Genomic DNA, 26,768 nt, shown 5'->3' on the forward strand with positions numbered 1-26,768 from the left:
TGATGCTTTTGCACTTCTGTGGGGGGCCCTGTGCTGGGTGTCCCCCCGCATGTCTGAGTGCCTGATCGTAGCTGTGCTAAATTTAGGACAGCTACGATCAACTCGGAATGACCTACTAAAATCCGCTAAACATCGCAATTATACTAATCGTATACAGTATGTACTACTAACATATGCCATTAGTATCACAAAGGACAGCTCTTCTGAAAACACATGAACTTTGTGTTTCACCCCCGCGAGTAGGGTTACCACCTCATCCCTTTAATTCTGGACACATATTAATTACACAGGTTCTGTGGCTTATTAAAACCAGGTGAAATGGAGTCTTGAAGTCAGCCAGCCAGAGAACCTGTGTAATTAATATATGTCCAGAATTAAAGGGATGAGGTGGTAACCCTATCCGGGAGGCCCCCTTGTGCATGCACCACGGGGGATACGTTTTTCCGGTATGCTGTGAGGGGATCAGTATGAAATACCTCCAATCAAAATCCCGACAGCAATTGACCAACGGTCAAAATCCCGACAAGGTCAAAATCCCGACATGGACAAAATACAGACATTTAAAATACCGACAAGGTCAAAAATACCGACATTTAAAATGTCGACATGTCAAAATGCCGACACGAGTTTTTCATTGGGTTTTGTGTGTGCGTATGTCGACATAGGTCGACATGGACACCATATAAGTGTACCGCGTTCCCTCGCATGGCTCGTGGCGCTCGGCACACTATTATATTCCCCCCTCCAGGTCAACTGGGATGGTAAAGTATGAATAAGTCGGTTTCAATTAAAAAAATCATGAAAAACTCATATCGACATTTTGGACCGTCGACATTATAAATGTTGGTATTTTGACCTTGACGGTATTTTGACCATGTTGGTATTTTGACCATGTCGGGATTTTGACCTTGTCGGGATTTTGACCATCAGTCAATGGTTATCGGTATTTTGACCGTCGGGATTTTGATTGTCGGTAAACTGACTGCATCCCGCTGTGAGGAATCTGTATCGTATCCCTCTCAGCAAGATTTTGAAACTAAAGCCAATAGGCTTCTATAGGGTAACACCAGCAAAAGCTGGCATTAACCTCAGCATCGGAAAACCGATAATTAGTACAAATGAAAATGCTGTAAAAACCCTGAAACAGGGATTTTACTGCATTGTTCCTTTAGTACATTCCATCCTATCTGTTCAATCTTTCTGGTTGGATTTAAAATCTGGTAATGTATGGGATCAAGTGACAATGATCCCTCCGGGAGGCAGCAGCAGGGAGAACGCAGCCACCTCGATGGATCAGAAACCACCAAACCAGTATTGTCGTGCCGCAGGGGTTTCAAAGCTGAAAACCCTACAACCACTGTTGTTTTTTAATTGGGTACTGCAGGTATCGGGAGCGTGCATATCGGTGGTAATCCAAAATTGGGCACAATGGCTCAAAGTTGTGGAAAACCTTACACGCAATTGAAATCCCCCATAGAGTGGAGAGACATAAACTACCAGCCAATCAGCTCCTTACTGTCATTTTTCAAACACAGTCTGTAGCATGGCAGTTAGGTGTTGATTGGCTGGTACTTTCTCTCACTCCACTTTATCACTCTCCGGCTGTGATGTGCAAAGAAGGAGGTTACATTCCGCCACAATTTGCGTTGATACTAATCGCATTTGTACTAACATATGCAGTTAGCATTACTGTGTGGGGCATACTGTGGTGTAAGGGGCATTACTGTGTGGGGCATACTATGGTGTAAGGAGCATTACTGTGTGGGGCATACTATGGTGTAAGGGGCATTACTGTGTGGGGCATACTATGGTGTAAGGGGCATTACTGTGTGGGGCATACTATGGTGTAAGGGGCATTACTGTGTGGGGCATACTATGGTGTAAGGGGCATTACTGTGTGGGGCATACTATGGTGTAAGGGACATTACTGTGTGGTGCATACTACGGTGTAAGGGGCATTACTGTGTGGGGCATACTATGGTGTAAGGGGCATTACTGTGTGGGGCATACTATGGTGTAAGGGGCATTACTGTGTGGTGCATACTATGGTGTAAGGGGCATTACTGTGTGGGGCATACTATGGTGTAAGGGGCATTACTGTGTGGGGCATACTATGGTGTAAGGGGCATTACTGTGTGGGGCATACTATGGTGTAAGGGGCATTACTGTGTGGGGCATAATATAGTGTAAGGGGCATTACTGTGTGGGGCATACTATGGTGTAAGGGGCATTACTGTGTGGGGCATAATATAGTGTAAGGGGCATTACTGTGTGGGGCATACTATGGTGTAACGGGCATTACTGTGTGGGGCATACTATGGTGTAAGGGGCATTACTGTGTGGCACATACTATGGTGTAAGGGTCATTACTGTGTAGGGCATAATATGTGGTGTTGGTACTATCAGCCCCAAAAGTACCAATAAATGCAAAATATATCCACTGTACTATACCATATGCCATCTTGAATGGAGTGTAAATGGGTAGGACATACACATACTGTACTGCCCCTGGAGAATGTCCAACTTAGTAAATATGTATACATAATATAAAAAAAAAGGAAAATCATAGTTATTGGCTTTTTCAATTATCCTATTAAATAGGCTATTATCAAATGAAGGTTTATAAACAATCAGTAAAAAGAAAAAAATGCAGGCGAGGGGAAGGGGGGGGGGGCAGCCGTTACTATTGTGCACAGGGGCACCCTCACTCCTAAATCTGCACCTGTGCAAGGAGCATTACTGTGTGACTTGATGCGAATAAGGGGCACCACCTTGGGATGTAACATGAATAAGGGGCACCACTGTGGGATGTAACATGAATAAGGGGCACCACTGTGGGATGTTACATGAATAAGGGGCACCACTGTGGGATGTTACAGGAATAAGGGGCACCACTGTGGGATGTTACATGAATAAGGGGCACCACTGTGGGATGTTACATGAATAAGGGGCACCACTGTGGGATGTAACATGAATAAGGGGCACCATTGTGGGATGTAACATCAATAAGGGGCACCACTGTGGGATGTAACATCAATAAGGGGCACCACTGTGGGATGTAACATGAATAAGGGGCACCACTGTAGGATGTAACATGAATAAGGGGCACCACTGTGGGATGTAACATGAATAAGGGGCACCACTGTGGGATGTAACATGAATAAGGGGCACCACTGTGGGATGTAACATCAATAAGGGGCACCACTGTGGGATGTAACATGAATAAGGGGCACCACTGTGGGATGTAACATGAATAAGGGGCACCACTGTGGGATGTAACATCAATAAGGGGCACCACTGTGGGATGTAACATGAATAAGGGGCACCACTGTGGGATGTAACATGAATAAGGGGCACCACTGTGGGATGTAACTTGAATAAGGGGCACTACTGTGGGATGTAACATGAATAAGGGGCACCACTGTGGGATGTAACATGAATAAGGGGCGCCACTGTGGGATGTAACATGAATAAGGGGTACCACTGTGGGATGTAACATGAATAAGGGGCACCACTGTGGGATGTAACATGAATAAGGGGCACCACTGTGGGATGTAACATGAATAAGGGGCACCACTGTGGGATGTAACATAAATAAGGGGCACCACTGTGGGATGTAACATGAATAAGGGACACCACTGTGGGATGTAACATCAATAAGGGGCACCACTGTGGGATGTAACATGAATAAGGGACACCACTGTGGGATGTAACATCAATAAGGGGCACCACTGTGGGATGTAACATGAATAAGGGGCACCACTGTGGGATGTTACATGAATAAGGGGTACCACTGTGGGATGTAACATGAATAAGGGACACCACTGTGGGATGTAACATGAATAAGGGGCACCACTGTGGGATGTAACATGAATAAGGGGCACCACTGTGGGATGTAACATGAATAAGGGGCACCACTGTGGGATGTAACATGAATAAGGGGCACTATTGTGTGACTTAATGCGAATAAGGTTGCACCACTGTAATCTGAATTGCAGGGACATTTGTGTGGCCACACCCCATCCCAGCAAGACCACGCCTGTCCCTGTTTAAAATATTGGGGGTGGGGGTGTTAATGTTCTTACTGACAAAGGCCACCAAAATGTCTAATTACGGCTATGGGGATGAGGATTGCCATGGGTGATGGGTGTTGCTGGCTGCTGCTGTGATCTGTGCTGCTGGGAGGTGGGTGCAGGGTCAGAGGTGAGACGCCCAAGGTTCAGAAGGGCACAAAACGGGGCAGAGACATATAAACAATGAAGCTGGCCAGGGTAACCAGCCCCCTCCCACGCCAGAGACCACCTCCCCATCTGCCGCCATCTGCTAGTGCTTGCTGCTCATATGACATAGGAATGAATGCTGCTGTGATGGCGGTGTCATTACGCTTGCCGCTGCGCCGGCTCTTCTGTCCTGCAGCCACGGCCACTAAAGAAAGCTGAGCAGCTCCAGCACTATCTCTCTGCTCTGCTGACTGCAGACACCCTCCCTACTGCTGAGGCAGCCGCAGCAGCACTCGGCACACAGGGATGGGATGTGTGATAGTGGGGCAGATCTGCTTTCAAGGACAATGGAGGGAAAAGGGGTTGGTGTTGGATCTAGTGGCAGTCATGCCCCCTCAGTGACTTGGCCATGCTACTTATGGTGGCACACACCGGCCCACTTGGACTGACTTTAAATCCAGATGAAAAGTTACCAGCCTGTGTCCGGGCCAGATACTTCCAAATCCATTCTCATCGGCAGGTGCTGACCCTTCCTGGCGGCCTTTAAGCTGGTGTGTTTTTCTGCCTGCCTGTTACTCTCACACGGGTCTGCAGGACAGACACTACAGTATATGTGTGTACAGTAACAATATAGCAAAAGTGGCTTTAAAAAAGATACTTTTGCATTTGGATATGTGTTTAACAAATATTTATATTGCAGTGGAATTGGTCTAACAGTCTCATTAATGTTTACAATCTACTAGTATCTCATTCATGTAATCCCTGATTCCACTGCTGTTCATTTTAGACCATAGGGGCCAATTAGGGAAGCCAATCCCGGGCCATTTTTTTCAATCCCGGGTATCGGGATTGAAAAATGACCAATCCTGGGATTCCCGGGATACCCGGGATTGGCTTTTACCTAGGTGGCCACCCCCTCGCCCCACCCCGCTCCGCCCGCCCCGCACATATAACTCACCATATACCGGGGGCGGGCGGGAGGGGAACATCTTGTGAACGCTGCTGGCGGCTCCCAGCAGCAGCTAACAGCGCAGTGTGACCTCTCACGCTGCGCTGGGGACCCGGAAGCAGGAAGCCGGGCAGCGTTTGAGCGTCCTGTGGACGCTCAACGCTGATCCCTCAATCTCCGGGATTGGAGCTTCCAATCCCGGGATTGAATCCCGGCCATTTTTGGGCCTAAATCCCGGGATCCCGCCGATCCCGATCCCGGGATTGGCCACCATAGGGCCAATGTCTAAAGTATCCCTGAAATCCTCACCCCATCTCTAGGTAGCCCTCACCTGCAGGTTGCAGCATTTTCACCTTCTTTTGTAAAAATTAAGTTTTGAAGCCATCCATTATAAAGGTAACACAGGAACACAGGAGATATCACAGATATTTGCTGCTTGCCCTTCAGTCCGGATCTCACTTGGTGTCCCCATACTGTTGCATGGGGACAAATAGTACAGTACCATACCTCCCAACATCAGGAGATGTTAAGGAGGGACTCCCGGACAAATAAGAGGGTGTGGCCTATGGAAAAGGGGTATGGCTTCGTGGAAGTCCTGCAATTGTGAGCCACACCCCCAGTTTTCTGTCACTGAGGGGGTATGGCCAGCGCTCTGTGAGCTGCTGGCATGCCCCCCGTCCCTCTGTCTCCTGTGAATAGACGCTGTGCGCATGCACAGTGACTGACAGAAGCCTCCCAACTGCCCCCTTCCCCCCCCCCCCCCCCCCCCGCACTACGGGACACTGCGGCCAGCGGTTGGGGCAGTCCCAAAAAAACTTGACTGTCCCGCAAAATTCGGGACAGTTGGGAGGTATGCAGTATATCCCCATATTATTGTATGGGAACCAAAATTCATCAAACTCCAAAAATACTACATTTTCGGAGTTTGACAACAGGAACCTATCCAGATGGCGTTTATTTCCCCGGAACCCCACTCCTACCCATAGAAAGAAGTTCTAAAGGGTTGCAACAATCCTGTTGTATCCCTCTGTCCCTGGCCCTCATTCCGAGTTGATCGTTCGCAAGGCGATTTTAGCAGAGTTGCTCACGCTAAGCCGCCGCCTACTGGGAGTGAATCTTAGCATCTTAAAATTGCGAACGATGTATTCGCAATATTGCGATTACAAACTACTTAGCAGTTTCAGAGTAGCTTCAGACTTACTCGGCATCTGCGATCAGTTCAGTGCTTGTCGTTCCTGGTTTGACGTCACAAACACACCCAGCGTTCGCCCAGACACTCCTCCGTTTCCCCGGCCACTCCTGCGTTTTTTCCGGAAACGGTAGCGTTTTTTCCCGCACGCCCATAAAACGGCCTGTTTCCGCCCAGTAACACCCATTTCCTGTCAATCACACTACGATCGCCGGAGCGATGAAAAAGCCGTGAGTAAAAATACTATCTCCATTGTAAAATTACTTGGCGCAGTCGCAGTGCGAATATTGCGCATGCGTACTAAGCGGAATTTCACTGCGATGCGATGAAAAATACCGAGCGAACGACTCGGAATGAGGGCCCCTGTTTGGATCTCTCTGCTGGATGCTGGCTTCTTCGTGCGTATGTGTGACACCCTGCTCATACACATACACTAGCACTGCCAGACTCAGCAGTGGTAAGTGTCACTGCTATGGAAGTAGTGGTAATACGGATCGCGTGAACAGCTGATCTTCGGATCAGCTGTCTCTGCACCAGAGCAATGTTGAATTTGTCCGGTGTGTCAATATCTATCACTGGTACTCGCAGCGAGTTGAACAATAAAGTTGCACTGACAAAAGAATACGCTTCTAGGAGTCTGAATTATGGAAGGTAAAACTTCCCAGTGAGATAAAAGCTATGTGGGGAAAATCAGGGCAATGGATCTACTATTTTATATTATAGCAACTTCAAATGTTCTCTGCATTCAATAGAAGAAACATTAGTTCAATATACAGTATTAAAATATATCTTAGGTAGCCAGGCCAGTGCCTACATTTCATTCAGTAACAAATTCAACATAATTACTGTCTTGCTGTTCAGTAAATGCAGCTCATGCTTGTGGAGCACTTGACGTTAAAAGCTATAAGCAGAGCACACTCATCCCATTTGCAATAATAATATGATTGCATCCAGCACTGTTGTGTGTAGGATCTGGCAATAGTTGGATGTGATATCACACTTTGCTATACATGGGATCTACATGCCCTGTTTGTAAAGCAAGTTCCATTTTAGAGTTTAGGTTTTAGAGACTCAAATGTGTCTAATTTGTTCTCCATGTAAACGGTGTAGTGCTAAAGACAATGTAGTAATGCTCAGCGTCCGCCTCAGAACAGCCCTCGTACATTCTGCGTTCTGCTCGTCTGCATCCAAGGTCATCTTGACGAAAGTCACCAATTTAGGGGCAAGCAGAGAGCAAGTGAAATGGCGTCTGTCGTACACAGTCGTGATGCAGTCAGGAACCCGCCTGTCGGGATCCCGGCAGTCAGATTACTGATGCCGGAATTCCAACACTATTCGGAATGCCGACACCAGCATCCCAAATAGGTAGACATCCTGGCATGGGAATCCCAACAGCTGGGATTCCGAACGTTCTTACATCGCGCCGTTGAGGAGGTAAGCCGCAGGGGGGGAGGTTAGGTTTAGGCTGCAGGGGGAGGGTTAATGTTAGGCAGCGCCCCGGGAAGGGGGGGGGGTTAGGGTTAGGTACCCCTCTCTGAGGGTTAGGTTTAGGCAGTGGGGACGGGAGGTTAGGTTTAGGCACTGACGGGAGGAAAGTTAGGGTTATGCACTAAGGTGGAGGTAAAGATTAGGCTGCAGGTAGGGACGGTTAGGGTTAGGGGGGCAGGGTAGATGGTATAGCACCCCTTACTCACCCCTGTCGGCTTCTGCGCAATCAAGATCCTGACGTCGGTATTTCAAACGTCGGGATCCCGCCCGCCGGCTACCCATACTGAACGCACACAGTCATGGTGGGTTCACCTGCTTTGTAGTGAGTAGAAGACACTAAGGGGGGTGTTCAATTGTTTGAAAAGTCAGTTGGGTGTCTGTTTTTTGCTATCGAATAGACAGGAAAAAACAAACACCCAACCAACATTTTCAAACACTTGAATTCCCCCCTAAGTGCGGGATGTACTAAGCATTGCATCCGTGATGCAGTACTTACCACCTCTTATTGCATACATTCCTTTTGGGTATGTAGAAAGAAATGTGGTTATGGCCACAAAGGAGAGCTTCCCTGATTAGAGCTGTGCGCATGTGCAGAGTGACACGGCAGCCACAGGGGATGCTGGGAGGGAACTAATTGGATCCCGCTCAGGTGAAAATGCAATGAGAAGCCTATTGGCCCACAGGCTTCTATAGGGTAACCACATCCAAGCCCCAGAATGCTTCACATTCCAGAGCTTGGTATATATAGGAAATGCAACCTATGTCCGAAAGTAGCAGTTTTCAGGGTTTTGGACGCATTTTCCTTTTAGAACATCTGAATCTGCGCGGACACAGCGGAAATGCGAGACAAAACAGAACAATTCTTTTTCTTCTGCATAAGCATGTAAGTTGCACAGCGCGTGCCTCCAGATCAGTACGCAGTTGTCATTGAGGTGCACAGGAGATGGCTGGTCTCAGAAAGGTTTTAAAATTCTAATGGGTGTTCTTGAGAGGTGACAGGGAGGTGGCCAAGTGAATACACGGACATGGTCCTTATTATGAGAGTGACATGGTTGGTGGTTGCACACAGAGACACAGAATCGGTCGCACAGGAAGCCATAGACAGACACATAATCGCCATCTGCTATAGGACAGGTGCGAGTTTCCATGGTACACCTACCAAACTGTTTTTGAGCATCTGATGACACTCAAAGTGGGCGTCTAAGTTCTTGCATATGTAAACACCCAGATGTACACCGGGCAGGGACAGATTTAGGACACAAGCCACCCCCAGGCACAATATTATTGGGTGCCCATCCAGCTACCTGTTGTTTTTTTTTTTTTTGTGGGGGTGGTCATTTTTTGTGCGCTAAGAACCTCCTCTTTTGGGTTCCAAGATTGTGCATGTGATCCCCGCCCCCAAACACACACACATGTGACCACTGGGATATCCAGCACTGATACCAGTGAAGGGCTTTTGCATAAAGTTGCAGAAGACATGGATGCTGCAGCATCCGGCTCACAGTCAGGCCCTAGGTATTTTTGAGAGGAAAGCAAGTGTCCAAACATTGGAAACCACAAGTATGGTCCTTAATTCTGATAGACTGCTATACTGGGTTATCATCCTGTGGAGGCTATACTGGGTTATCATCCTGTGGAGGCTATACTGGGTTATCATCCTGTGGAGGCTATACTGGGTTATCATCCTGTGGAGGCTATACTGGGTTATCATCCTGTGGAGGCTATACTGGGTTATCATCCTGTGGAGGCTATACTGGGTTATCATCCTGTGGAGGCTATACTGGGTTATCATCCTGTGGGAGGCTATACTGGGTTATCATCCTGTGGAGGCTATACTGGGTTATCATCCTGTGGAGGCTATACTGGGTTATCATCCTGTGGAGGCTATACTGGGTTATCATCCTGTGGAGGCTATACTGGGTTATCATCCTGTGGAGGCTATACTGGGTTATCATCCTGTGGAGGCTATACTGGGTTATCATCCTGTGGAGGCTATACAGGGTTATCATCCTGTGGAGGCTATACTGGGTTATCATCCTGTGGGAGGCTATACTGGGTTATCATCCTGTGGAGGCTATACTGGGTTATCATCCTGTGGAGGCTATACTGGGTTATCATCCTGTGGAGGCTATACTGGGTTATCATCCTGTGGAGGCTATACTGGGTTATCATCCTGTGGAGGCTATACTGGGTTATCATCCTGTGGAGGCTATACTGGGTTATCATCCTGTGGAGGCTATACTGGGTTATCATCCTGTGGGAGGCTATACTGGGTTATCATCCTGTGGAGGCTATACTGGGTTATCATCCTGTGGAGGCTATACTGGGCTATCATCCTGTGGAGGCTATACTGGGTTATCATCCTGTGGAGGCTATACTGGGTTATCATCCTGTGGAGGCTATACTGGGTTATCATCCTGTGGAGGCTATACTGGGTTATCATCCTGTGGAGGCTATACTGGGTTATCATCCTGTGGAGGCTATACTGGGTTATCCTGTGGAGGCTATACTGGGTTATCATCCTGTGGAGGCTATACTGGGTTATCATCCTGTGGAGGCTATACTGGGTTATCATCCTGTGGGAGGCTATACTGGGTTATCATCCTGTGGAGGCTATACTGGGTTATCATCCTGTGGGAGGCTATACTGGGTTATCATCCTGTGGAGGCTATACTGGGTTATCATCCTGTGGAGGCTATACTTGGTTATCATCCTGTTGAGGCTATACTGGGTTATCATCCTGTGGAGGCTATACTGGGTTATCATCCTGTGGAGGCTATACTTGGTTATCATCCTGTTGAGGCTATACTGGGTTATCATCCTGTGGAGGCTATACTGGGTTATCATCCTGTGGAGGCTATACTTGGTTATCATCCTGTTGAGGCTATACTGGGTTATCATCCTGTGGAGGCTATACTGGGTTATCATCCTGTGGAGGCTATACTGGGTTATCATCCTGTGGAGGCTATACTGGGTTATCATCCTGTGGAGGCTATACTGGGTTATCATCCTGTGGAGGCTATACTGGGTTATCATCCTGTGGAGGCTATACTGGGTTATCATCCTGTGGAGGCTATACTGGGTTATCATCCTGTGGAGGCTATACTGGGTTATGATCCTGTGGAGGCTATACTGGGTTATCATACTGTAGAGGCTAAATATTCTGATGCCTTTTTGAGATCAGTCTTCATCTTCTTGATTTCTGTATCCAGTTTATTAATCATTCATAACATATTAATGGTCAAAGGAGCAGTGACCTGTACACCTGTATGATTACAGTATGTGAGTGATGGGGCTGTGTGTGTGATAGGGGCAGAGTAGTGATATGAGGACTGGTACAAAGGCAACAGTAAGCCAAGACAGTTATATAGAATAGAAGGAGCAGGATCACCAACCACACATAGTAGTGACATGAAGAGAAGGAATAGAGACATCAGAAGCCAAAGACTGAGATCAGGTTTCCCAACAGCACAGGGTAGTGAAATTAGAAGGGAAATAGAGGCAGCAGTTAGCCATAGACTGGGGGATATATAATAGAAGGAGAAGGTTCACCAACAGCACAGAGTAGTGAAATTAGAAGGGAAATAGAGGCAGCAGTTAGCCATAGACTGGGGGATATATAATAGAAGGAGAAGGTTCACCAACAGCACAGAGTAGTGATACAGTATGAGGAGGGGAATAGATGTAGCAGTTAGACACAGACTGATGTGATATATAACAGAAGGAGCTGGTTCCCTAACAACACAGCATAGTGATATGAAAATTAGGAATAGAGACATCAGGAAGCCACAGACTGAGAGAGATATAATAGAAGGAGCAGAGGGAGAGGAGCTGCTAGCACCGGGAAGGGCAGCACTGTCCAGAGTGTCTTGAGGACGCTCCAAACAGCTATACAAACTGCAGGTCCAGGGTGCCTGCCTGGAGCTTCCAAAGAGTGGCATTGCAGCAGCAATACTGTCTTCAGGGTGTTAATCCGGGCAAATAGCTAGCTATATTAACAAGTGCCATGGAGCAACGAAGTGGGTGTCTTTTTCCTTTCTGGGCAACTCTTCACATGGGATTTTTAGCAGAAGCAGAATTGAGAAAATTGCACTTTCTCTCTCAGTAGCGATCCAACCTGAATGAGGTCCAAAGTTAGGTGGTGGTAGAGTCCCCAGCTGCATAGGGTATCAATGTATGGTCTGGCCAGACTGTGTGGAGTTTGTATATTTTCCCCGTACTTGCGTGGGTTTCCTCTGGGTACTCTGGTTTCCTCCCACAACCCAAAAATATACAGGTAGGTTAATTGGCTCCCAACAAAATTAACCCTAGCATGAATGTGTGTGCGTCTACATGTGGTAGGGAATATAGAGTGTAAGCTCCACTGGGGCACGAACGGATGTGAATGGCCAAAATACAGAATATGTGTGAGGCTGAGCTCTATACATAACTGGTAATAAATATTAATAAATAAATGTAGATTGCGGTGTTACAAAACGAAGTTCGTACAACTAGCTTATTTGTTTATTTGTTTTATATTTATTTTTCCATCTCTTGTGAAATAATCATCCTTTGTTTTATTACCACATACTTTCATTGTTGTGTATTTAGTATCTTCATTAGTTGTCTCTTCTTCCTCCCTTTATGTATCTTCTTGTTTTCCTCTTTGCTTCCTGCAAAGTATGTAATGCTCTCAATTCTTTTTCCTCATTGTCTCACCAGAGAAGCCATGATGAGTGCTTGCTTTCCCTGTAATCTTCTGCTGAATTATACTTCACGGTCAAATGTGCTGAAATTGTTCTTGTTTGTATAAATTGCCCCTTTCCAGCAGAGCAGGAGTGATCACTGTATCCTCCTCCAAGATACTTGGGGGCTGCAGGCTGGGCTGACAGACATCAGAGGAGATTCTACACTGGGAGCAGAGGACGGCACAGCAGCAAATATAAATGGTAGAGAGTGGGGGGGGCCTTGGGAAATCACACACAGTGCTTGTGTATTGTATTCTGTTGTAGCTGAACCTCAAACCCTGCTATGCTTTTATGATTTCCTCAACTGGGGATATGTGTCTGAATCTAATAGGACAATTGTGTTCTGGTAGTGAAGTAGCATTAGAAGTTATATGGGGGATTCTTATATATTGTCACATGAGTCCTCTAGTGGTGTTTAGAGGCTGCTGAGAACATGGTGCTGGCTGGCAAATGTCAGTGTGACACAGGGAACTAATATCCGATCTTAAGTAGGGTGACCATAATATCCCTTTAATCTGGGACGCCTATGATTTACACAGGTTCTGTGGCTGGCTAAACTCTAGCCTGAATTTCACCTGGTTTTAGCCAGCCACAGAACCCGTGTAAATCATAGGTGTCCCAGATTAAAGGGATATTATGGTCACCCTATTTTAAGACACTTGGAGAACGTTCTCAGCAACTTGCCAGGGCAGTAGGCTTCATAGCAGCCTCTCAGATAGTACACAAATGGTACTTACCTTACCTTCTGGTAGACACAGCCATTACCTTGCTTCACAGCCGATACAGCCCTGGGGTTGGGTATGCATGAGGTCAGCATACCTCCGCCGGGTTCCCCACAGTGAAATGCCGGGGGGGGGGAGGAGGGGGTGCAAGCGCAACAAGCCCCTCGCTGTGGTATTGGCGGCGAGCTGCACTCACCACAGGTTCTATTCCTGCTAGATTGGGTGTTGTGAACACCCATGTGTGGGAGTAGTCCCTGCTAGTCGACATGCCGACTGTCGGGATTCTAAGGGGGCAGGATGTAGGGGAAGGTATTGTGGCCGCCGGTCACATAACTACATCCCCAGGGGACAGTCATATTGACAACAAAAGTAGAGCGATATCAGGCGCACACAAAATAGCTAAGAAGCTGGTAACCACAGAAAGAGGGGTGTGCTACTGACCCTATAAGCGTAGCGATAACATCAAAAAAGATTAAGAGGCCCCATTTATCATTGTATATTTGTGGCCTAATCCCCGAAAACAATTAAGTGTCCCCTGAATGTATGTAGGAGGGACTGCAGTAGATATCTCCGATACCTGCTGCGATCCCTCCATTCCCACCAGTTTCTATGAGGGATGTGATGCTGCCATATTTATCAACATCCGGAATGCAAAGCACTCCAGAGATTGGTCCCCACAGCTACCGCCGGAAACCCTCCCTGGAAATGGCTGATGTACATGTGCAGAAGCTCCGGAAGCTCACTGAGCACATCGCAGGGACGGGCTCCATTTGGTCCCCTGTCCCTGTGGGTTTAGGGTAATAACATATGCCCAAAACAACCGCATAGTGCAATGCAAGTCTGGGCGCTAATATCGCTCCCGGATTGCACTGAAAATGTAATCAATGATAAATGGGCCCCTAAGGGTTGGCACTAACAGTTGTAACAGTATTACTGAGATATAACAATAACATCTCAGTGAGAAAGTCGCCAATTACTTTGTAAGACCAATACAGTATATATAAAAAAAGAAAAATTTATATAGTAGTAAGATAATAATAGTAACTCCTGGGAGCAGTCAATAAGTAATACACATTCAAGGACATTCTGTAACAATACGTATTTATTTATTAACAGTTTCTTATATAGCATCATATTCCGTTGTGCTTTACAATTAGAACAAAAGTAATAGAACAAAACTGGGCAAAAACAGACAGACATAGAGGTAGGAAGTCCCTGCTCGCAAGCTTACAATCTATAGAGAAATAGGCAATGATACGCAAGGGGGGTAATTCTGAGTTGATCGCAGCAGGAACTTTGTTAGCAGTTGGGCAAAACCATGGCCCTCATTCCGAGTTGTTCGCTCGCAAGCGGATTTTAGCAGATTTGCTCATGCTAAGCCGCCGCATACTGGGAGTGAATCTTAGCATCTTAAAATTGCGAACGATGTATTCGCAATATTGCGATTACACACCTCGTAGCAGTTTCTGAGTAGCTCCAGACTTACTCGGCATCTGCGATCAGTTCAGTGCTTGTCGTTCCTGGTTTGACGTCACAAACACACCCAGCGTTCGCCCAGACACTCCTCCGTTCCTCCGGACACTCCTGCGTTTTTTCTGGAAACGGTAGCGTTTTTTCCCACACGCCCATAAAACGGCCTGTTTCCGCCCAGTAACACCCATTTCCTGTCAATCACATTACGATCGCCAGAACGATGAAAAAGCCGTGAGTAAAATTCCTAAGTGCATAGCAAATTTACTTGGCGCAGTCGCAGTGCGGACATTGCGCATGCGCATTAAGCGGAAAATCAGAATCAGGTTTATTGGCCAGGTATATTTGCGTATACTAGGAATTTGTCTTCGGTTTGCTTTACAACAGCCAAGTAGGTAACAGATAAGCAGGTGGGGGCAAGTAAAGTCACACAAATAGGTATACGGTAGGAACACAAGTGAGTTACATGTACGTCTAGTCAGTCAATGTTCAGGAGTTCAGCAGGCGGACCGCTTGGGGAAAGAAACTTTTGAGGCTTCTGGCGGACCTGGCGGGGACGGCCCTGTAACGCCTGCCTGAAGGAAGCAAGTTAAACATGCTGTGGCCGGGGTGTAGCTGGTCTTTTACTATCTTCATTGCTCGCTTTTTAGCTCTGGACAAGTACAGGTCCTGGACTGAGGGAAGGTCGGCCCCGATGATCTTCTCGGCGGTTCTGACCACCTTTTGGAGCCTGCATCTGTCCCTCGCGCTGGCGGAGCTGTACCATACGAGTATCGAGGAGCACAGTACCGACTCCACAATCGCGGAGTAGAAGAGTAGTAGAAGCTTCTGTGGGATGTTGAACTTCCTTAGTTGCCTGAGAAAGAACAACCTCTGCTGCGCTTTCCCAACAGTGGCGTCAGCGTTGGACCCCCATTTAAGGTCCCGGGAGATTGTGGTCCCTAGAAACTTGAAGGAGTCCACTAGCGATTCCACACTGTCAGCAATAGTTAGCGGAGGTGCACTAGATGACTTCTTCCTGAAGTCCACTATCATCTCGACAGTTTTGAGGGGGTTGAGCTCGAGGTTGTTGTGGATGCACCACTGGGCCAGCCGGTCTTCTTCCCGTCTATAGGCCGATTCGTCCCCATCCTTGATGAGGCCGATGACGGTGGTGTCATTGGCGAATTTGATGATCCTTACTGATTGCGCCTCTGAGGTACAGTCATTTGTGTACAGGGAGAAGAGCAGGGGTGAGAGGACACAGCCCTGAGGGGCCCCTATACTAATGGACCGCGCTTGAGAGGTGAATTCCCCCGCTTTCACCACCTGTGTCCTATCTGTCAGGAAGTCTATTATCCAGGAACAGGTAGCTTCTGGGACCCCTAGGCGAAGTAATTTGGGGTGGAGGATGCTGGGGACGATTGTATTGAAGGCCGAGCTGAAATCGACAAACAGGACCCTCGCGTAGGTACCGGGAATGTCTAGGTGCTGAAGAATGTAGTGCAGGCCCAGGTTGACTGCATCCTCGACACACCGATTTGAGCGATAGGCGAACTGCAGGGGGTCCAGTTGGGGGCCAGTCACAGTTTTCAGGTGATTCAAAACCAGACGCTCAAACGTTTTCATGACCACAGTGTCACAACTGAGGGCCTGAGCTGACGGGAGGCAGCCTCAGTTGTAGGGGCTGAGATGTACCGGAACCTGGGAGGTTGTATCAGACCCCTGGACATGTAAGTAACATGAATAATAACTGCCCGAAGGCGTGACCACGACAACTTGGATAAAAGTCAATGATGTTTATTATGACAACTCCGCAACACAGCAGCAGTAAAAGAAAACGTAAAAGTCAGCAAATAATAAATACAGTTCCTGGGTACTACAGGATGGCAGGAGCTACAGGGCACTGGTAGTGTGAGATAGTTCTTATGATCTTCTAGATGGAAAGTCCTTACCAGGCCCGACTGTAGCAATGGAGATAACCCAGGATTGTGCCAGCTGGTGTTCCAGGAAAAGCTGGGTTGCTGAAGGTAAAACAGCTGCTGTGGATACTGGCTGGAACCAGACTGTTGTTAGCACGGAGTGGATACTGGCTGGAACCAGTTAAATAATAAATGAACTTGGGAGCGATGAAATATGAACTGAAATGTAGAACTTGAGAGCGGAGAAATAATAATACCGGTGGAGAGTGGTAAAGTGTAGAAAGGACACCGGCCCTTTAAGGGAAGCTGTACTCTGCTGGAAGCTGAGCTGGAAGCAGGTAATGTTGTAGCTGGAAACAGATGAATCCACAATGGATTGGAGAGTCAGGCTACACCGCAGGTGGAATGCTGGTGCGGGTCTCTATGGTGGAAGTCTTGAGACAGGAGCTGGAACCTGGAAGACAATCACAGGAGAGAGACAAACAGGAACTAGGTTTGACAACCAAAGCACTGACGCCTTCCTTGCTCAGGCACAGTGTATTTATACCTGCAGCAAGGAAGGGATTGGCTAGGCAATTATGCAGATTAACAATACTGACAACAGATTGGAGGAAATGATCAGCTGACAGAATCCAAGATGGCTGCGCCCATGCAGACACTTGGAGGGAAGTTTGGTTTGTAATCCATGTGGTAATGAAAACAGTAATGGCGGCGCCGGCCACTGGAGACAGGAGACGCCAGGCTGACAAGTGCACATCCAACCACGCGGACACAGCGGAGGCCGCGGCTGACGTAATCGCCACTCTGACACTCTGCATGCAGAAGCTCAGGGACGGCGGCGGAGGCCGCAGGAGACGCCATGCCAGATGTAATAAGGCGTTACTGTGACAGCGTCTCAGAGAGACAGGAGAGGATGCAGGAATGTGAACATTAGGATAATAGATGGGATCCGGTCCTGGAGCGCTGAGCCAGCCTTAGGAGGCATCTGATGGGTAAGAAATGGCGTCCAGATACCCGGATCGTGACACACAGACGTCAGTGCTATCGGCCTGTAGTCGTTCAGGATCGTGATAGTGGGTTTCTTGGGGACCGGGACTATAGTAGACCTTTTGAGGCAGGAAGGGACTTTCTGTAGCTCCAGCGATTTATTGAAGATCTTGGTGAATATGGGGGCGAGCTGACCCGCACATGCTCTTAGGGCAGATGGTGACACTCCGTCAGGACCCGGAGCTTTCCTGGTTTTGGCCCTTTTGAACAATGCCTCCACCTCTTCTTGGGTGACTTGCAGTGCCTGGGGTTGGCCGTCGGTGTTCGGGGCATCGTAGAGGTGATTGTTTGGGTTGCAGGGGACTTCTTTTGCGAACCTGCAATAAAAGTGGTTCAGTTCATCTGCAAGGTCTTGGTGCATGGCGGTGGACTTTGATGTTTTTCTATAGTTGGTTATGGATTGCATTCCTTTCCATACAGATACGGGGTCATTGGTGGAGAGATCGTTTGTCAGCTTGTCCGAGAACCGCTTTTTTGCTAGCCTGATTCCTTTAGTCAGAGAGTTCCTAGTACGGTTGTATAGTGCTCTGTCACCGCTGCTATAGGCCTCCTCTTTGGCTCGACGAAGTTGCCTGAGCTGGGCATTGAACCAGGGCTTGTTGTTGTTGTAAATGCGGTAAGTCTTGGTAGGTACACACATGTCCTCACAGTAGCTGATGTAGGATGTGACAGTGTCTGTCAAGTCATTCAGGTCGGTTGCCGAGGCTTCAAAGACCCCCCATTCCGTGCAGTCAAAGCAGGCCTGGAGCTTCATCTTGGCCTCATTGGTCCATTTCTTAACAGTCTTAACGACAGGCTTAACTGCTCTCAGCTTCTGTGTATAGGTAGGGAGTAGATGGACGAGGCAGTGGTCAGATAGGCCGAGTGCAGCACGCGGGATAGACCGGAAGGCAGACTTGAGGGTAGTATAGCAGTGATCAAGGGTGCGCCCTTCTCTAGTGGGACACGTGACTTGTTGTTTGTACTTAGGTAGCTCCTTGCTCAGGTTAGTTCTGTTGAAGTCACTGCGATGCGAAGATTTTTACCGAGCGAACAACTCGGAATGAGGGCCAATGTGCACTGCAGGTGAGGCAGATATAACATGTGCAGAAAGAGTTAGATTTGGGTGGGTTATTTTGTTTCTGTGCAAGGTAAATACTGGCTGCTTTATTTTTACACTGCAAATTAGATTGCAGATTGAACACACCACACCCAAATCTAACTCTCTCTGCACATGTTAAATCTGCCTCCCATGCAGTGCACATGGGCCCTCATTCCGAGTTGTTCGCTCGGTAAAAATCTTCGCATCGCAGCGATTTTCCGCTTAATGCGCATGCGCAATGTCCGCACTGCGACTGCGCCAAGTAAATTTGCTATGCACTTAGGAATTTTACTCACGGCTTTTTCATCGTTCTGGCGATCGTAATGTGATTGACAGGAAATGGGTGTTACTGGGCGGAAACAGGCCGTTTTATGGGCGTGTGGGAAAAAACGCTACCGTTTCCGGAAAAAACGCAGGAGTGGCTGGAGGAACGGAGGAGTGTCTGGGCGAACGCTGGGTGTGTTTGTGACGTCAAACCAGGAACGACAAGCACTGAACTGATCGCAGATGCCGAGTAAGTCTGGAGCTACTCAGAAACTGCTACGAGGTGTGTAATCGCAATATTGCGAATACATTGGTCGCAATTTTAAGATGCTAAGATTCACTCCCAGTAGGCGGCGGCTTAGCATGAGCAAATCTGCTAAAATCCGCTTGCGAGCGAACAACTCGGAATGACCTCCATGGTTTTGCCCAACTGCTAACAAAATTCCTGCTGCGATCAACTTGGAATTACCCCCCATGTGCACTGCAGGGGAGGCAGATATAACATGTGCAGAGAGAGTTAGATTTGGGTGTGGTGTATTCAATCTGCAATCTAAGGCCCTCATTCCGAGTTGTTCGCTCATTATTTTTCTTCGCATCGGTGCGATTTTCCGCTAACTGCGCATGTGCAATGTTCGCACTGCGGCTGCGTCAAGTAAATTTGCTAAGAAGTTTGGTATTTTACTCACGGCATTACGAGGTTTTTTCTTCGTTCTGGTGATCGGAGTGTGATTGACAGGAAGTGGGTGTTTCTGGGCGGAAACTGACCGTTTTATGGGTGTGTGTGAAAAAACGCTGCCGTTTCTGGGAAAAACGCGGGAGTGGCTGGAGAAACGGGGGAGTGTCTGGGCGAACGCTGGGTGTGTTTGTGACGTCAAACCAGGAACGAAACTGAATGAACTGATCGCAGTGGCAGAGTAAGTGTCGAGCTACTCAGAAACTGCTAAGAAATTTCTATTCGCAATTTTGAGAATCTTTCGTTCGCAATTCTGCTAAGCTAAGATTCACTCCCAGTAGGCAGCGGCTTAGCATGTGCAATGCTGCTAAAAGCAGCTTGCGAGCGAACAACTCGGAATGAGGGCCTAAATTGCAGTGTAAAAATAAAGCAGCCAGTATTTACCCTGCACAGAAACAATATAACTCACCCAAATCTAACTCTCTCTGCACGTTATATCTGCCTCCCCTGCAGTGCACAGGAGGGGTCATTCCGAGTTGTTCGCTCTATTTTTTTCTCGCATCGGAGCGATTAGTCGCTAATGCGCATGCGCAATGTCCGCAGTGCGACTGCGCCAAGTAAATTTGCTATGCAGTTAGGTATTTTACTCACGGCATTACAAGGTTTTTTCTTCGTTCTGGTGATCGGAGTGTGATTGACAGGAAGTGGGTGTTTCTGGGCGGAAACAGGCCGTTTTATGGGAGTGTGTGAAAAAACGCTACCGTTTCAGGGAAAAACGCGGAAGTGGCTGGAGAAACGGAGGAGTGTCTGGGCAAACGCTGGGTGTGTTTGTGACGTCAAACCAGGAACGACAAGCACTGAACTGATCGCAGATGCCGAGTAAGTGTGGAGCTACTCAGAAACTGCTAAGAAGTGTCTATTCGCAATTCTGCTAATCTTTCGTTCCCAATTTTGATATGCTAAGATTCACTCCCAGTAGGCGGCGGCTTAGCGTGTGCAAAGCTGCTAAAAGCAGCTTGCGAGCGAACAACTCGGAATGACCCCCATGGTTTTACCCAACTGCTAACAAAGTTCCTGCTGTGATCAACTCAGAATTACCCCCAAGGATAGATGCTATAGTACCTATTGCATAATGGTCCACCAGATTGCTAGGTTCCTAATGGGTTGTATGATATTATCACACAGCAATGTTGGCCAAGGGTCAGGCGGGTAAAGAAAGAGAAAATATGTGAGGTTATGTGTTCTGTACAGAGAGGATGTAATTAAATAGATAACAATATAGATTTCAGAGTGAACTGACCAACAGTGAAATAAACTAATAAGAGTGCATTCTGTATATGGACTGTAACACTCCCGTGTATATTGTAACAAAATTAATAAAAAGCTTAATAAATGACTTATTGCTGACGTGCAACAAAATAACAAAATCAGCCTGTATGTAATAATAATGATGATAATAATAATAATAATAATAATAATAATAATAAATTTGCATTTATAGAGCAAAAAAAAAAAAAAAGCTTAACAGGAAAAAGAACTAAGTATATGGGTTGTAATTTGTATTTCTTCCAGAAACTAAAGTGAAATTGGTAAAATGCAGGTGACAATATCCCACTAGGACAGACCCACATTTGCAGCGGAAAGTATGACCAGTCATATCTTATCTGGTACTGTGTGTTCCTCTGATTTAAATAGGCTGAATAAGAGTGGTAATATAGGTTGCAACTTGCAGTGTATAACTCACCTATGGCAGGACAGCAGCAGTAGAGGACCACCCTGAGGATACTTTGGGATCACTGGCAAAAAACACATGGGACTCACCTCTACCCAGAGGATGTTAGATCCTCATGGAGTCATGGTGAGGAAGTGACTGTCTCTTGGTGGTCACAGCATCATAATTCCAAGTAACTTGCAATCCAGATAGGAAGAAGAAAGAATCCATGGCACACTGTTATACATAGATGTTCACATTCCTTGGCTCACTCCTATATGCCACCACAGATAATCCCTGGCACACTCTTAGCGAACGCTAAAAATTACGGTTGGATAATGAATTGCGATCCAACCTGAATTAGCCCCATAGTTAGCTTTATTTGAAAGAACCCCCTTAAATCTTCTCTCTCTCTCTCTCTCTCTCTCTCTCTCTCTCGTAGTAGTAGTAGTAGCAGTAGTAGTAGTAGAAGTAGTAGTAGTAGTATAGGGGAGTGTTGTGTTATTGAGTGTATATCATTTTATGTTATTGCATAACTGTAGAATAATATTGTATAAAAACTGTAATAATTAGAGGTCAAGTTTGGATAACATAACATTGCACTACAACATATGGAGAAAAAATTTATATTTATTTATAATTTGTCATGGACTGACTATGTTTATAGTCAGCACCTAATAGGGATGATCCATAATAAATGGTGATTGCATTTTTGGATGTCTTCTCACTCACACACATTCAATTTGTATAGCCACTTCTTTAAATCAATCTGTAAATCCACTTAGTTCCGTTTTGCTAATCCAAAATGGTGCCTGGAATGCAGGCCGGATGTGTGTAAATTGGAATGCATGAGACCGCAACCCCCCAAGCCCCGCCACCCCTCCGGATTAAAGCAAAATCAGGAAAGACACACCACTGATTTCTCACTCCATTGTTTATGCCCTGGTCATCATGATTGTTATATGGGCCAATTTTAATTAATTTTTATACTTATTATTTAAAAAAAACTTTTGGATGTTCGCCTTGCTGACCCTGACTTGAACATATACTCACCTGGAATTGTGGCAAAAATGGATAAAGATTCCTTTACGTGCCCTTGTGACAGAATATACACATGTGTTTGTTCAAGGGGGAAGACGGGTCATGCAAAGCTGAAATCTAACTTCCAGTAAATATACTTTGCTGTGAGATAGAATTATCCTATAAGTGTCAGTCTAAAGTGTGGGAAGAATTTCCATGATACTGCACTACATGGGATATCTGGATTATTTTTAACAAAAAGTGTTTTTTAAAGAGAGCGCTGGTTCTTAATTCTTCCTATTTGTATGCCTGTTTTTATTGAATCGTCTTTATGCATTTTTATAGAATTACCCCTGAAGAAGTGGCTTTGAGATGAAACACGTAGGCTTGAACATTAGATGACTCATTCAGAAAACATCCTTCCTTATCAATAAGGGTGAAATTAATGTTTGCTGAAGTAATGTATTGTATGACAAAATGTCCAAAAGTATTTTATCTAATATGATGCTTTGTAAGATTTGAATTGTAAAAAATCGTGATTAAAATAGTTTTAAAATAAAATTGCATAAGGGTGTCAAACTATTTTTAGTAATAATATATGGGCATTTTTTACACTATAAGAGACAACATTAAGTAAGATTCCATATTAAGTCAATTTAGATCTACTATCCAATGAGGGAGTAGACTGTCTTTTCTAGAATTGACTAGTCATCAATCTATTGAAGTGCTTGCTTCTAGATAATTCTAAATCATTAATTCTATTGAACCATCTGTGTACAGATGATGTACTATCAAAAGTATCAATATAAGTGTCTGAGTTCAGTATTCAATATACTGTGTCTCACATTGCCTGCCTGCTGTAAGTGACCCTTTGTATCGTATAATAGTTACGACAATGAGCAGTTATTTACACACATGCAGTCTATTACAAGAACAGCATTTTAAAACCATTCAACGCTGTAGATTATTTCAGACGTCATGCTGTTTTTTCTCTATTAACTGTGTCAGTTTCAAGTTCTTCTATTAAAATTCCCCCCTCTTCCATTCTCCAGCCACCCGCTCTACTTTTTTTTTTCTTGTTTTTTTATTTATTATTGTAATTCAGTAAAGATTGGCTAATAGATATTCCCTTCATTCAGGCCTAATCGATATCACTAGCTCCTATTAAATGCTAGGCTGTTTTCTCCTAAATAGTGGATGAGCCCTTATTTACGAAGCGCACTAAAGGCTGATGCACAGTTGGAAGCAAAATGGGCATAAATTATAGTAATTAATAAAAGCACACAGAAAATGGTGTCTTTACGCCCGTATGCAGAGCTTGGGCTGGGTTCCGTTCAGAAATAGAGGCATATGCGTCTGATTTACGCCAGGCACGTCACAGACACTTACGTCCTACCATGTTGTAAGCCATTGTTATATTAATGTTGGTTATAAGACATCAAATAATTCTTCTCTGTTACAGCAGAAACAACTCCCCGTGCCACATTAACAAAAATAATAAAACAAATGAAAAGTATCTAACACAAACTTACCAAATCATGGTCTGTGCTCGAGCACCGATTAGTGCCATCGCAACGTTAGTTTAACACTAGTGAATTGCTAGTTCCAGCGACATCATTACCACATTTGCTATTTGCACCACCCGCTAATAATGTGGCTTCCCCAGGTGTATAGATGTCTTTTTCAGGTCCACATGTGCTCTCAATTGCACCAGAAGAACCCTTACTGTCCATGGCCTATACACGAACAACCCCATTCTCACCCATCCAGACAGTCAGGCGAAAGCGGCAGAGTCACACAAATCTGCATGTGCGCAAATGGGTGTGCCCATCCACCTGCGTTGTCCGGATTGTGCCCCCCAAACAATGCGTCACTGCCCAGAAAAACGCATCGTCACAGTTTAAGACCTCGCGCATGCGTGCTCCACCGTGCACGCATGCGCAGAAGTGGATAAATCGGCAAATTGCGATTTCCGCACTTCTGCGGGGCTTGCTGAATTAGCCCCTTCATCACTTAGTGAGTGCCACAAAACTGCCGAAATTGCTGCTAGCCGCTTACAGAACAATGGACGTGGCACAAGTCATTATGAAGGTGCAGGGGCAGTGTTTAATAAGATGAGATGTTATCGTGCTGAGACTTGTAATTGGCTGCTGCTCCTATGATTTCCTAGCCTGCTGTGCAGTATTATTAAAATAAACAGGTTGTACAACTGTTTACACTGTACATGATTGACGCACGTGTCAGGACTTGCTATTGCATTCTGTAGTGCCATATCCATCCACTGTTATTGTATTCAGCACTTTAGTTTTTATTAGTGGAGCAATTGCCACCCAGCGATGAAGGTGCGTATTGAATGCCATAGATCCTCTAGCGCCTTACCACGCCAACCCACACTATTGTCATGCCACTACAGCAACGATGAGGGTGGACACAAATGCATCTGCCTCTTTGTTCCCTTCCTTTTTGTGTATGGTTTGTTAGAATGTACGTGATAGTAAAGAACGGCAGCTTGATTGTTGAGTTTTAGGCTTAGTGGGTGCACTCTCCTTACTATGGGGTATGTTGTAAACCAATTGTTCTTGAAGTGAAATTCAGTGCCGGCCCTAGGCATAGGCAATCTAGGCAAATGCCTAGGGCAGTTGGAATGCATATTAAAATGATATGCAGCATGCCTATATTCTGTGTGTGACTGCGGCTCTATCAGCATACGAAATGCATTACTAATGTGTGGCATTATGTGTATAAGGTGTACTGCAGTACTTTGTGGCATAACATGCTATATAGAAAGGGCACTACTGTGTGGTCTAATGTGAATAAAGAGCAATATGGTGTGATATAATGTGACTAAGAGACCCTATTGCATAATATAATGTGAATAAAGTTGCACCACTGTGAGGCGTAATTTCAACTGGGGGTATTACTGTGTGGCCATGCCCCTTCCCAGCAAGAACACACACCGTTTTGGGCTGCACACCGAATGTGCGCATTGTTCCTATTTAAAAAATACAGGGTAGGAGCACCAAATTTAGGACCTTTATGGGTGAGGGGTGATGATGCTGGGAAAGGGGCACAGGGTCAGAGGCAGAACTAGCATCTGTGCAAGGGGGCACCAGCCAAAATCTTGCCTAGGGCATCATATTGGTTAGGGACGGCTCTGGTGAAATGGAGAGACCACCTGAGCGAGTGGGTTGTAGAATAGAGAGTTGAACACCAACGTTTGGTTCTTTGTGAGTGTGTTTGGTTGTCCTGTCCGTTCGTCAGTGCTGTCACCATTTCAAAATTTAATTTTAAAAGTATTAGTTCTCAATAATAAGTCTGACAAAATGTAGAGCACTAGCACTGTCCATGTTTTATTTCTTATAGGGGTATTCAATTCCTGTCAAAATTTCCGACAAGTCGAAAAAACTGCAGTTTAGATTCGTCTTATTCAATTAAAGGATCGTTTTTTTTTTACTTGTCGGAAATTACGACATGTTGAAAAACAGGTGGATCAGTGAATTCGCTCGCAGAAACACCTTTGTCAAATTTGCGGGCATTTCTGACAGGTTTTTGGACCGTTTTCGACAATGCCTATTTGTCTTTAAAAAAAAGTCAGATCGGCATTGTCAAAAAACAGGCAAAAACCTGTCGGAAATGCTCGCAAATTGAGTAGTGAAGTGTCGGATCCTCTCCGTCGGAGAGATTCCGACACATTTTGAATATACTGTACCCCTAGAGGTTAGGTTATAAACAGTATATATTGTTTAGCTCAAGTAATAATTAAAGGGTGACAGAAATTATGCCGCTAGTGAGTTTTCAATCAGAGGCCCAAATGTATTAAGCCTTAATGAGAGATAAAATGGACACAGGTAAAGAGAGATAAATGACCAGCCATCCAGCTCCTGTCATTTTTCAAACATTGACCCAGATTTATCAAGCCTTGGAGAGTGATAAATAGCATCGTGATAAATGACCAGCCAACCAGCTCCTAACTGTCATTTTTCAAACGCAGCCTGTGACATGGCAGTTAGGAGATGATTGGTTGGTACTTTATCACCGTGCTATCTATCATTCTCCAAGGCTTGATAAATAAGGGCCATTGCCTTTGACATGGCAGTTAGGAACCTGGTTGGCTGGTACTTCATCACTCTTTATCCATCTCCACTTAATCTCTTGTCAAGGCTAAATACATTTCGCTCAGAGTGTGAAGAGGGATCTCTTCAGATCCCTACACTCCCTCCATCAGTATAGTCAGAGGTCATAGATCACAGTTTTGGATTGGATGGGACAGCTGTCCCGGCATGACTACATTTTTTTTTTTTTTTTA

General features: G+C 45.8%; 1 protein-coding gene across 6 annotated transcripts in view; it reads left to right on the top strand.

Annotated features, from left to right (window-relative positions):
- The window catches only part of LOC134936364 (3',5'-cyclic-AMP phosphodiesterase 4B-like), a 943,065-nt gene that overhangs the window by 748,516 nt on the left and 167,781 nt on the right, over positions 1-26,768 (top strand). For 3 of the 6 annotated variants that reach the window (XM_063931373.1, XM_063931372.1, XM_063931371.1), the window contains exon 5: positions 22,808-22,986. The exons of 1 other annotated variant lie outside the window; for it this stretch is intronic. In XM_063931373.1, coding sequence (XP_063787443.1) covers positions 22,808-22,819 — 12 coding nt within the window. In that variant the 3' untranslated portion in view covers positions 22,820-22,986. Of the gene's footprint in view, positions 1-22,807; positions 22,988-26,768 lie in introns of those variants that run through there. 2 more of the 6 variants (XM_063931375.1, XM_063931374.1) reach the window with 2 other exon arrangements.

This window comes from Pseudophryne corroboree, chromosome 6 (assembly GCF_028390025.1).
Source record: "Pseudophryne corroboree isolate aPseCor3 chromosome 6, aPseCor3.hap2, whole genome shotgun sequence".
Taxonomy (NCBI): Eukaryota; Metazoa; Chordata; class Amphibia; order Anura; family Myobatrachidae; genus Pseudophryne; species Pseudophryne corroboree.